This window comes from Solea senegalensis, linkage group LG17 (assembly GCF_019176455.1).
Source record: "Solea senegalensis isolate Sse05_10M linkage group LG17, IFAPA_SoseM_1, whole genome shotgun sequence".
Classification (NCBI taxonomy): Eukaryota; Metazoa; Chordata; class Actinopteri; order Pleuronectiformes; family Soleidae; genus Solea; species Solea senegalensis.
This window is the reverse complement of record NC_058037.1, coordinates 9,165,532-9,178,968: the sequence shown is the minus strand read 5'-3', so window position 1 is coordinate 9,178,968 and position 13,437 is coordinate 9,165,532. Positions and strand designations below refer to the sequence as shown.

General features: G+C 40.4%; 1 protein-coding gene and 1 long non-coding RNA gene across 4 annotated transcripts; both read right to left on the bottom strand.

Annotated features, from left to right (window-relative positions):
* Nucleotides 1-3,270: 3,270 nt before the first annotated feature.
* On the bottom strand, nt 3,271-3,844 carry LOC122784293. Its single transcript, XR_006362162.1, has 2 exons — nt 3,752-3,844; nt 3,271-3,645 (listed from the first exon to the last, which is right to left on the bottom strand). It is a non-coding gene; the product is annotated as an uncharacterized LOC122784293 (long non-coding RNA).
* A 1,838-nt stretch (nt 3,845-5,682) lies between these two features.
* On the bottom strand, nt 5,683-13,101 carry ccm2 (CCM2 scaffold protein). Of its 3 annotated transcripts, XM_044049499.1 has the most exons (10): nt 12,700-13,101; nt 9,928-10,104; nt 9,711-9,794; nt 9,058-9,241; nt 8,594-8,730; nt 8,104-8,239; nt 7,968-8,025; nt 7,720-7,855; nt 7,379-7,517; nt 5,683-6,904 (listed from the first exon to the last, which is right to left on the bottom strand). In XM_044049499.1, exons 1-10 carry the CDS (start codon nt 12,727-12,729, stop codon nt 6,600-6,602), a joined length of 1,386 nt encoding a protein of 461 aa, XP_043905434.1. In that variant the 5' UTR covers nt 12,730-13,101; the 3' UTR covers nt 5,683-6,599. The 3 variants fall into 3 exon arrangements, with proteins under 3 accessions (XP_043905434.1, XP_043905432.1, XP_043905433.1); XM_044049497.1 differs by having other exon boundaries at nt 7,968-8,239; XM_044049498.1 differs by lacking the exon at nt 12,700-13,101 and adding an exon at nt 10,725-12,680 and having other exon boundaries at nt 7,968-8,239.
* Between the last annotated feature and the right edge of the window lie 336 nt (nt 13,102-13,437).

The window sequence follows — 13,437 nt, the reverse complement described above, 5'->3', positions numbered from 1 at the left end:
CTTGCGTTAATAAGCCTATAATCTAAAGGGACATACTGTGCCTGGGAACTGGTTTGGTAAAATATGATACTCCACGGGGGTCATTGTTAGTGCCTCTCTGTTCACATAAATGACCTGGCAATAAATAACCATGAGACTGACGTTTGTTAAAGATGCTGCTTTTAATTTGCCGTGAACGCAAACAAAATCTCACCAAATGGATCTGGAAACAAAGTTTATTTGATGGTGTATCTGTTTAATGTTTCATGGAGTTATATCACTGCTGAAATGCAGAGGAATATATTCTAAATGTGCCTCCAACAATACATCAAATAAAAGATTTGTTCTTTTTGAATTGTAGGCTGTGGGGGTGATCCAGGGTGAACAGTTTAAATCAGGGGTGTCAAGCATATGGCCCGGGGGCCAGAACTGGCCCGCCAGAGGGTCCAATCGGCCCACAGGATGAATTTGTTAAAATTTCACACTAATCTAAACGTAATGTCAAATGCTCCAGATACCCGTGACTAAATGTTTGTGCCTGTATAGATCCATTGTGCTGTGTAAATAGTAAATTTAGGCATGATATTGTTGAAATTGCACTTATATTTCTCAAGAAATTTCATGTTTTGTAAAATTATCCTTCAGTAAATATAAAACAAAGGAGAAAAAACAAAGGAGTTCTTTTTGTTCATAGGTTATTATGCTATTATTTTACTATTTTTACTGGTCCGGCCCCCTTGAGATCAAATTGTGCTGTATGTGGCCCCTGAACAAAAATTTGTTTGACACCCCTGGTTTAAATGAATGGGGGAAAACATGTACTTCCCAGTGAGAAGATTATGAAAAGAGCCCAGATTCATGTACAGATTAAATAAATCAGAACATACAGGTATGTACAGCAACATGTTAGGAAGGGTGAGTACACTGCTTGGACCCAAATGCACGATGAAAGAGTCAAGGGTCTTTCTTATCCTCTTGAACAGACAGACACGAGAAGTTGAATTAACAAGACAAAACTTGACACTAGAGCTAACTTGGTGAAAGGCGACGCAGACTCTGACGTGTTCTCTGCGAGCATAAACGACACACTGGCACATGACAGAGGGACTGGGGACACTATATAGGGAAGAGGGAATCAAGGGCAGGTGTGAGTGATTACTTAAGGATCACCAGGTGAAGTGCATGAGGGAATTAGGGGAGATGTGTCAAGACAGATGAAGAAACCACGCGACAGGAAGACATGAACGTTTACCAAAATAAAAGGGGAAGTGAAACTCAAACCCACACCAAAAGTGACATGAACTTAACGTGATTTTAAACCTAAACTAACACAAGAACTGATTCTCTAGAAAGAATATGTGAACCCTGATAAACCCTAAGTTTCGTTTCCAAGACTCAAACAGAAGCTTGTACTAGTGAGACAAGCATGGACTAAGAAGGACAACAGCAAAATATGAACGCAACGCAGTATCTGGTGTTTGACCAGAGAGGCGGTAGATACACCAAATATCTTATAATAGCTTTATCAATGCTTTAATTCAGCAAATAACATCACTAGATACACATGTACAATGTTTTTTTTACCTTAACAAAAGGGTTTAGGGGTTTAATTACATTTGAACTCACAAAAGTAAGTGAACCCTTGGACTTATAGTAACAGTTTGAACCTCCATTGGCAGCAATAACCTCACCCAAGTGCATCTGGTAGCCATGTACTGTTACTGGTTTAATTGTTTGTGTACTATTAGATAAAGCATGAGTGTGCAGATTACTTTTTCATGACAAATTCAGGAAGAAAAACAGAAAGATCCAAAGGAATCCCATACATTTGAAGCAGGTATGCTACCAGAAAATGACTTTGGCAGAAGTTGAAGTCACTTTTTCTTCTTTTTTTTTAAGTAAAGGTATGTGACATTTACTGTACTGAAGTATCAAAAGTAATTTTCTGATATATAATGTACTTAAGTTTTTAGAAGTAAAAGTATTAGAAAACAGTGAGGAGTTATGAGTTGAGCCATGGTTGCCCAGTGGTAGAGTGAGTTGTCTTTCAACTGGAAGGTTGTCAGTTCAATCCCAAAACTATAGTGTAAAGCAGCTCATCAAGACTAGAAAAAGCTCTCTCTCTATATATACAGGGCATCATCGATTCTTCTTCTTCTGATTTTATTTGGTAGTGACGAGTAACAAAGACAGTTAGAGGAAATGTAGTGGAGTAAATGTAAAAGTTGCGAGAAATATAAACAACAAAGTAAAGCACAGATACGTGACTTTTGTACTTGGGACAGTCACAAAGTATTTGTACTTTGTTGCATTACAAAGCTGATTTGTAGCCACTGTAAACCAGATGTACTGGCTGTGGCCCGTGGCTTTAGAATAAACGTTACAATGGGGTTTATATTATATAATATTCTAGCTCTTGGCCAAATGTGTTCCTCTAAGCTGTGGGATACGACATAGCTCTGGTCTCCCACATCCTTTCTTTCAATGAGCCTGTGTCTCTTTTTGCTCCGTCTGTGCACGCTCAACAATATCTTGGATAAACAGTTGGGACCAGCCCGGGCTTGAGCATGTGGGAGTCAGTGTACCCCACTCTCAAATGAGATGGCCTGAGGTGGCATGTAGTGAAAGACTCTGTTGAGCCTGAGATTTTCATGCATGAGCTCCAGCTTTATGATGGCTTATTGCCGCTAAAAGCCACAGCTCCTTCTGACTGAAAGGCTTCCAAATGGCCTTCACATACATGTTCTAATGATGTCAAGATTGAATCTTTTTCTCTTTTTTTTGCTGTTATAATGAAACAAGTGCTAGCCAGTTTTTTGTTGTTGTAATTTAATTAAAAAAAAGTTTGTTCCAGATACAAAAGGGAAAACAATAAGTGCTTTGTGCTTTTGTATACTTGTGTTCTGCCCAACAGCTGTCCCCGGAGTTTGGCATTTTATTAATTTCATGCCTACACCATCTCATTTACATGAAAATATGACTTGACGGGCATGAAATCGAGCACCATCTCCGCTGTTGAAGCATGAAGCCCATAAAGTACCAGTGGCTGCAATCCTGATGCCTAAACTAGGCCATGTGGGGATTGAATAAGTTTGTTTTCGGGTGATTTGGATGCACCGTCCTGTAGGTAACTGAAAGAAATAAACAACTATCTTTACAATTTTCTGACATTCACACATGTAGATGTTCTGTTCCAGGAATAGTCACAGATGTGACACCTCCGAGAAGAGCTTCTCACCGTGACTGAACGCTATACGCTTGAGCGTGAATGACTGACAGGAGACACATCAGCAAGGTGAAGCTCAGGGTGACACACCGTCTTAGGAAAGTGTCATCTTAAGCACAGTTCAATTCACTTTTATTTATATAGCCCAACATCACAAACACAAGGGCTTTGCAGTCTGTACAGCAAGTGACACCCTCTGTCCTCAGACCCACACATCGAGTGAGGGGAAAACTCCACAAAAAAAACCTTTTTACGGGGAAATAAAAATGAGAGAAACCTCAGGAAGAGCCACACCGAGGTTTAGCAGATAACACAAAAGACATCATATTTACAAAGAGTGGAAAGAGAAGAAGATAGAGACCAGGAGCATTTCACAAATCACACACAATTATTATCATCAGTGTCGCCATCTGGGATTGGTTGCAGCTCCTCATGTGACCCTGAGAAAAGGACAAGCCATGGATGAAGCATGGATGAGGATATTATTAACGTTAGCAGTAATGAGTAGCAATATAATATATATAGTAATGGTTATTGTTGTATTACTTGACCTGTCGTGTTCTGGAGCTCTGGAATCAGGGATACCTGTAAAAATAAGAACAAGGAGAGAGAAAGAAAGAGAGAGAGAGAAGCACAAACTCGGGGGAGGGAGAGAAAACAAAGGTAGTGTCATCGTGATAAAGTGTGTGTGTGCGCGCGCTGGGAAGAAATACATGACGTCACAGAGCATTCATGTTACATTACATTACATGTCATTTAGCAGACGCTTTTATCCAAAGCGACTTACAATGGAATCAAGTACAATTAGCCAGGGGTGGAATCGAACTTGCGACCATGATGTCTTTGGTACACAAGGTAGGGTCTTAACCACTGAGCCACTCCACCCCTTCAAGTGGACCCTTGTCATGTTGATTTAGATAAATGTGATGACACCTGTTGAACTACACTTTCGAAAATGTCAAATTTAGCTCGACCCTTACTGCTGTTTTCCATAAATTCCTGGAAAACCTTACACAAGAACAACGTAAAAAATGTTTTAATGGTGTTGAAATAAGTGCTGAATTGGAACCGCAGTTTGTGTGGAAGGAAAAAAGGTGCAACGCAGACGAATGAGCCTTTAAACCTGACCACACAATTACACCCCTGAAGTATTAAGATAGATTTATGAGGTTAGAGAAACACTTGTAACACATATTTAGCATATCCAGGGCCTTGAAATAGCTTGGAAACTACACTGTTTTGTATGAAAACAGTGCAGGAAAAGGGAGCTAAGCTACAATGGGCTGGTTTTTATACAAATCTAATTTACTTTCAGAGCAATGGACAGCTATGCAGCCACGGCGTTACTTTTTGAACACATTTGTTTGAACACTTGAGGAAATCCGTCTCTGTAGCTGCTTCATGCTTGCAGATGTTCTGCATATCCGGGCCACAGAACCAAAACGGTACACAGAGTACAAAAACCCTGAAAAAAGCTCAGAGCAGGACCGAGCTGGCTCATGATTCTTTGGTTTTCAGAGCATGGCCAATCAAATCTCTGCGAGCAGAAAGTCAAATGAGGACTTTGCAGAATTACACTACATTCTATTCCCACTGAAAATCGGACTAAACTCAAATCGGGCAAAAAGAATTCAAGGTTTCTTCTGTGCGATACGATAGTAGACAGTGCAGAGGCAGATATGATAATTGGCAACCTCCTTATGAACAGCATGGTAACTTTAATTAAACCGACACATCTTTTTAATCGTTATGTCCTTTGAAAGCAGCGGTGTAAACTTTAAATGACTTAAATTAGAGGCCAATTAGGAGTCAAATTACACAGAAGAGCTCGTCAAAAACACTCATGTACTCTCCCATACTAAAAGTCTTTAAGTGATGACGTCACAAAGGGGTGTAAGTAAAAGTGAGGAGGCAATAAGTGTCTGCTCAGTGAAAGAATAGGTTTCTTGGCCGTGTCATCCTTTTGTATGAGGTGAGTGAGTGTCTCAAGCCTAACAGGCTATATGAGCCCAGGTGTAGGGCATCTGCTTCAATTCCACAACAAACTGAAAAACAAATCAACTTTTTAAGTTAGTTTTGTGCTTTTAAACATAGTGGGCCTGAAAATGGCAGACCTGTGGAGGAAGTGGCCTCACAGCCTGGTGTGAGTGGCTTCACAGAAAGGAATGTCCCGTCTGTTACTTCTACCGCAGACTCCCGAAAAACTAATCCCCAACTTTGAGGGCATTAAGCTACATGCAGCATGAATGCTTTGATGAAACTCAGGCTGAAGTTTCACAGCAGCTTAGGTGCATCCAAGCAAATGATCGGTCACAGAGGATCACGCTTCCGTCTTTTTTTTTTAAAAATCTTCACCTCGTGCTAGTTTTGTTGCACGAGAGTCAAATTTAATTGCGTCTATCTCAGCAGGCAGGCGTACAAGAAAACGACCATGTTTTTGATGCTTGTCATTTCACAACATCGATAGATGAACAGTGTGAAGTAGCTGTTATTTAATAACTATGATTTGCTCAACAAATGAAGGTACAGCTCATCAGGACTTGCATGTGACAAGACGGTTGGCAACGGTACTGCAGCGGAAAAAAGGCACAATGACAGATGTGATGTCACGAGACACAACAATATGACCTGCATGAGAAGAACAAATATCTAGAATCATAAAGTTACATCAGCCATCAGCTTTCTGGCTTTGTCAAAATACAGTCCCCACTCAATCGTGCACAACTGAATGAGAATTGTTTTTTTGTTTTTACAGCATTTCCTTGGTCAGTTTTAATAAGGCAAAATTATATATAAATGAGTAAACAAATTATAGTGTGAGACAAAAACGGTACAATAATCCTACTGAAAACAAACTTGTATAGCAAAAATGTTTACACTCTCACAGCAAACGCACACACGTGAAATAACTCCATTAAACCGAAGTTCTTCTGGTGGGCGAAACTGCTTAATGACTTATAATAAAACCACTACAGCTTCACTCTTAACCTTCTTAAACAATCACACAGTCCTCTCGCTACATTGCTGTCAGCAGTGGCAGATACTGCCAATAAAAGGAGTACAAATATCAAAGAAACTTTAAAAAAAAAAAAACACACAAGAGGCTTCAAATCCTCCTGAAATGCAAAAAACCCCCAACAAACTACCCAAACGTCATCGACAGAGTCTGCATAAGTGCGTTTGTTGACTTCATGTTTTCATGGTAATAAGCTGAGGTTTTCCTTGAGTGCTTATAGACTACGGAACGTCCTCTTGACAATTAGAGGAATATACAAATAATCAAATCTTAGGTCAGTGCCAAGGACCACCTTCATCTGATCCGTTCAGCTCATGCCTACTGTTCATTTAAGGAGAGGCTGTCAGTCCGTATCCGTACAGTTCTCAGTCGACCGCGTCAGGGTGTCACTCCCTCCTGGTCCATGCTGCAGCCGAGAGCCTCGATGTCGTTACTGATATCGGTGATCATGCGGTCCCACTCGTCTCCCTCCGAAGCCTCCTGACCTTCGTCTGAGGCCGCGCTGTCGCCACTTCCTCCCACTGCACCGTTGCCGTTGGTGGTGGAATCGGAGGCGGAGCTTGCCGTACGCCGATATCGGCCAAAGCTGTCTGTGATGATTCCTCGGCCGTCTTTGACACCGATCGTCTCAAGGAAATTCTCAAAGTGCTGACTATCTTTCTCTGGTATGAAGGGTCGGAGACCTAAAGTGGGTGAACAAAAATACTGTGAAAACTTTGGTTAAGAACAAAGCAACACAGCAAACCAAACAGTAACACTGGAGGACGTTAAGCATTTGGTGGTAATTCTTGCTGCCATGTAGCTTTTTAAATCACAAGACACGCTGTATTTGAGAGAAAGCTGGATGCAAAAACACAGCAGTGTTTCCCCTACGCTGCATGGAAGTGATAATTCTCTATCGACCAATCAAAAGCCTGCAGTGTGCCTAGCTCCACCCTGAAGGAGCCAGTAAAGAACGTGCTTGGTACCCAAATGCACAGACACAGTACTGATCCATGTTTGACGATGGAAATGTAAATAATATAGTGAAAGCAAGTGACCAATATCAACACTGTTGGAGTTGTATTAGTATCGCTGTTACACTGTGCAATCACTTTCAATATCACAACAATTTGAGCCCAAAAAGTTCTCTATTCAAGCTTTCAGAGTGGTCATACCAAGGAGGAGGAACTTCCTGCTGTCACCGTAAAGTTGTCGAAGGTTAATGCAGAACTCATGGATGGATGAACCATTGCGGTACTGATGGAGCAGAGTAGCAAACTGCTGGATCTCCTGTGATGACAGTTTTGTCCGCAGCTATGAGATGGAAAATGAAAGAGATCAAAAAAATGTAAGCAGATGACAAACGCCTCAGACACCTACAGAACCTAAAAGAACAGTTTGAGGTAAGAAAGTTTCCTCAAATCACGGTATTTCTCTCATTAACCCCAATATTTGAAAAGGCAAACCACACACACACACACAGATGGACAAAGAAAGAAAAGGTGGATCATCATACTGTAGTCATGTAGTCCTGCAGCAGCTCTGCAGCAGTGGTACTGAGTTCTCCTTCACTCGCAGTCTTTGTCTGAGGAGAAGCTGGGGTGGACGTTGTTGGGGAGTTTCCTTCTGCCTCCACAGAAGCCTGGAAAGGACTGAATAATTTGTCCCTTGTAAGTGACAATCCAAAGCAGACCACTTTCAGAGTAAGTGCAAAAATCTTTCTTGCCCACTGTACTTAGAAAGACTCTCGGACGGTGTACTTACAATGTGCCGCCTTCTTCTTCAAAGGCCTCTTTAACATCAACTTTGCTTGAAGAGTCATCTGCAAAATGTTTACATGTGAAATTCTGAAATTTAACAAATGTCTTAACAAACAGCACTGATCTGTTCCATTCCTTACCGCTGTACAGAGAAAGGTGTCTTGTGGGTGTGGTTGCTCCATCAAATATGGCTCTGTCCAAGAAGTCAATGGTTGATTCTGTGTAGACGATCTGAAAGACCTGGCTGAGCAAAAGGCACAGTTCCTCTGCAGCCGCCTGAAAGACAAGGGTTAGAAAACTTAAACTAATATTCTTTTTCCTTTTTATGCCATAGTCTCGCCACCTTAGAACTTTCTACAAAGTCAGCAACCACCAGGATTATCTCAAGTGTTTTCCCAGTCACTAGGTTTTATTAACATGCACTTTCCACACATTAGCAGTTGCCGGCTTTTGGAAGCTAACAGCAATTTCGCTGTGCCAAAAACAGCAGGGTATGTTTCATAACTGATTAAGGTTACATTCTGACACTTGGCAAGCAGCACTACAAGCAGTTTACAGTCCGTTATAAATCCACATTTTTAACATTTGACTTTAAAAGGTTGTTGGCATGAAGTCATGCTCAAAATCTACCTTGTTATCAACAGCCAGTACGAGCAGACAGCAGACTTCCACAAGCACAGCTCCACTCTCTGATAAGGAGCTCAGGGTCTGAGATTTGTTGAGGTCAGGACATGAGCTGGGACAAGGAGAGCCTCCTGACTCCTGGGCTGGAAAAACACAAACATTTAAAGAGTTAATCTAATTATTTAAACTATATGTAGTGCCTATTGGCTAAGGTAGTAGTAGGCATGACTTGGACTATTTCTGTAATATCAGAATAGAAATCTGTGACTAATAATTAACACTGCTGCTGGTTACGCTCTCAGACAGTAAAACTCAACAAATGAAAATCAGGTTCTTATTATGATGTTCTGGTTCTTATTATTTTCCACTGAATTATATAAGGCAAACAAAGAACCAGTGAGATACGGACACAAACTAGTATGTTGCAACAAGACATTGTATAATGAACAACTGTGTGTGTGTGTTTTCACCTGTTTTGATCACCACAAGGTGCAATGAGTCGTCCCTGATGTAGGACACAGCAGCAATATCATGGATGGGTACTCTCAGGATGATGTCTTCTCCATCGCGCCATACTAGTTTTATGTTGTACGCCGACAAACTCACCACTGCGTCTTGTTCGGATGTCAGCTGGCCCGCCAACTGATGGGACTTCTGAAAATCACAGAAACACACAATCTCTGTTAAGATAATTATTATAACGGGCATGTGTGACAACTATATTCCCACATCACCATTAAACAAACATTACAAAGGTCACGGTTTGGGCTGCATAGTTATACTACCGGTACACCAAACACTGTGTATAAAAGGCTGTCATTCAAGACTGTAATGAATCTAATACAGGGGGTGGTAATGCTGTTTGTCAGCCACGATTAAACATCAAACACAGACAAAGAAGTCACCCACAGAACATGCTAACATGTTGCATTAAGATGGAACAAATAAAACACCAGAAAAGCATAACCCGAGTAATGTGATGTCATGGCGACACAGCTATTAAGTAAAATAAATAAATGACCAGTACCAGTATAAAACCCGACCCCAATACTGAGGTATATACAGACTGATTAGTTTGTATTAGGGGTTGAATTGGGTTGAACCTTCCCACACATGTACTTACCCTTGCATTGTCAATGAGCTGTAGCACCTCTGTGCGACTAGATGGGTTCAAGTATCCTGGAACTGATGTCAGCTGCCCCAAGTACTGAAACACATATACATAATACAAACACATATATAATATATATATATGTATGTTGCACCGCTGTGATCTGAACTAAAATCCCAAAAATATAAAAATAAAATATTTTAATGGGCAGGGACAGTATATCACTCACTTTGACTTCCTTCTCAATGTAGTCGTTAAGCAGGATGTCAGGGTCGATGCGGTGGTCGGGCTGAGAGAGTGAAAAGGTGTGCAGGGCCCTGCGCTCTGTAGCCTTCTCCTGAGCCTTCTTGTCCCTCCCCTTCTCTCCTTTCAGGAAGACTCGCTTGAACGGGGACACGATACCAGGCTAGTGAATAAAGAATAAAGAGAAGAATAAAGGAGAAATGAGATTGTCTGAGGTGATACATCGGCATCAGTGTGCACTTTTGTCGCCAAATTCTTCCAAAATAGAATATTTATTTCAATGGGACATAGAAAAATATGCCAGACTGTCTAAGATCATTACAGCTGGGTCAGTTATTAAAATGGGCTGGTGATGATGTGAAGCACTTGCAGCTACAAGTTGTTGATGTTCACTAAAAGCCAAGAGGAAGCTGTATCACACTTCTGTTGATGGTGGGCCTGGACACATTATACAATTTCTGCTGACCCTGCTTCCCCTGAATGAGCTGGTTCAACTCCTGCAGAGTACAAATTTACAGCCCTTTTGCATTACCCACTGTTTTGCACAAATGTCGAAAACAGCATGTACAAAAACTCAGCATTTTGCAATAATGCTAGGATTAGTGGTTTAAGCCAATATTAAACAAGTGAATCAAATGTACACATCAAAAATTGGATCATCAACAAGCGCTAAGAGCAATGCACTTGGCAAATAACATGATACACTTAATTCACATTTTGGATACGCAGCAGATTTTAGAATATATCCCTATATTGAAAACATTTTAAAAAGTCTTAGCCTACCTCATGCTCCATGAACTCACACGCTTCTAGAGTCTCCTATTCAAAAGCAAGTACACAGCGTGGCCACGGATGCTTCACACTGTGTTGAACAGTCACCTGTTGCCTCTCCTCATGCAGTCACAGCTGCCAACTGACACACAGGATCAAACGTTGCCTGTGTGAATGTATATGAGATGGGTGTGACCCCCGCAAAGGAAGGGAAGTGACTGTCTCTCTACTTAGGCACACGAACAGGAAAGGGACCTACCACAACTTCCTGTGATGACACGCTTCATAGACACTTTAAATGATGAAACTTAAAAAAAAAAAAAAACAGTGCATAAAGCTCTTGTTTCAAAACAAAAGTATCTATTCTACACCTTCAGATTGCTTCCTTCCATCACTGATGCACTCATATCACACAGAAAAACAAGATTATATATTCTAATGTGCTTATGACAATCTGATCTTGTGGATTTACTTTATTAAATATTTTTGTTTGACTTCTCCACTATAGTTTGGTTGCTCCCTGATGTGCTGACACTTGATCATAGGCATCAAGACTTCATAGAAGAACACAAGCTGTTTGCCCAGTACATAATTTAACAGTATGTAGCTCTTGAATCTAGTGCATTAACATTTAATAGCTTCTCCTTTTGAAATGTCAGACAGAAGCTACCATATGTGACCCCAGTGAGTGTCCTTGATAGGTAGAATTTGAAGTGAAAGTGTTTACAAATAAAAGGTAAGTGAGATACTGTATATCGTCTTGGTGCTGTGTACTGTCTTTCACAATAACACAATGACGTAATACATATGTATGTATTACGTTTCACTTAAAAACTACGATCAGATTTACCACTGTCACCCTACAGTGAAATGTTATCTTGAATGTCCAGAGCTAGGCTGCAGCTCTATCATTATGTCAAGACTTTATATCTCTCCCAATGTGCTACAATAATGCTATTCACTGTCACCACCAAGTGGCACAAACAAGAACTGTAAGTACAGATGACACCTGTACATGAGAGTCCAGCTTGCACCAAGGTGATATCAACTTGATACTTTGTAAGAATCCTTTTTTTTCAACACAAGATCATAGTAACATACCTATGCCATGCCTTAGTGCTATGCGTCTTAAGTTACAACCAACATGACACTGAACATGTGAAAGTTATAATGGAACATTCATAGGAAAAAAGGTCAAAATCCATATAAAGACCCAGTGTTGTTCACAGTGGACCTAAGAAATGGATTCAAAAAAGATCAACCTGGCAAAACCTGATAGAAAGATAGATGGACAAAATTTCCAACATCCTAATTAAAAAAAATAAGTGTTATGTCCTGAAAAGATTAGCAAATGACAGATGATAACTTCAGATACGTCACTACTGAAGCGTCTTATTCTGTAATCATCTATCCTGCCTGTATTTGGTGGGTACTGCCCTTTAGTCTCATCCTGTGACTAACAGAGAAAATATGTCCCTTTGACATAATACAAAAATATACAGGCATGTCTCAGTGTATAAACATGACTGACAGTGCCTTCTTAAACAGCTGATAATGGGCTCCTGGGTCTCAGAACGACACGATTACAACAAATCCTAACAACAACAACAACAACAACACATTTGACTAACCAAGACAACAATGCTGTTAAATCTACAGTCTATTTCCCACAAAAACAACCAACGACATCTTAATGTCTTCAATGTAGCGCGAACAGTAACTGTTGAAGTTAATGCAGCTGAATAAAATACATCCATACGTTAATAATAAATCTTAATACACTTTGTTTGTTATTTACCTGACTATAACCCATGACATTTCAGTATGACGGAAAAGATAGTGAACATGTCGGTGTAATACTGTAAGTTTCACCCATTGCCGCTGGTCAGCTAAGTGAAGCTTAACACTACGTTTGACTGCATATAGGCAGCTAACTGCTAAGCTAGCCTTAGCCAGTCAACTTCCATGAAGTAGCTTTATGGCCTACCTTTTTCACTTTTTTCACATCATCCTCCATTTCTATGAGGCGGTCTTCTTCTTCATATCCATCCCAGAGTGGAGGTCCAAGAGAGAGAGGACATAACTACATAAGCATTTTTACTAACACTCATCTGACAGTAGTTGGCTTGCTAGCCTAGCTTAGCCTAGCCTAGCATTAGTAAAGTGATGCCTGAATTTGGGCTGAAAACTTAACGCCATGCTGGTGTTTATCTTACTCCTCAGTCATTGGTAAAACACTAATGCGATACAAATGTGAAAACGTTACGTTTCCGTGCAGCTAAAACAATCAAAAAAATAATCTGTACATAAGACAAACTCGGAAAAGACAGGCAAAACTTTTCAATCGTGCCGCCATTTTGGGCGTAGAACTGTGGTCCAGCATGCTTTGCTTTGCACAAACCAAAACAGCTGCGGTGTTCAGTGAGTACACCGCCCAAAAGACCACTGCAGCATCCTACTGTCAGCTCAGGTTGTCTTTTATTGTTTACTTTTAAATAGTAAATAGTCATTTAAATAGAGTGACTAACTTCACACAAGTTCGAATTAGTATTGTCTGACATGCTGACAATTGTCTTGTTGTTTTCTTACTATCTATCAATTGGGTTTTGACAGATGAGGTTTCCCCCAAACATTTTAAAATGTTCAACCAAGGCTGTCATGTTTAAGTAGGACTTGCGAACTAGCACAACAAAAAAAATAATTTACAAATTGTATTTATCCATTG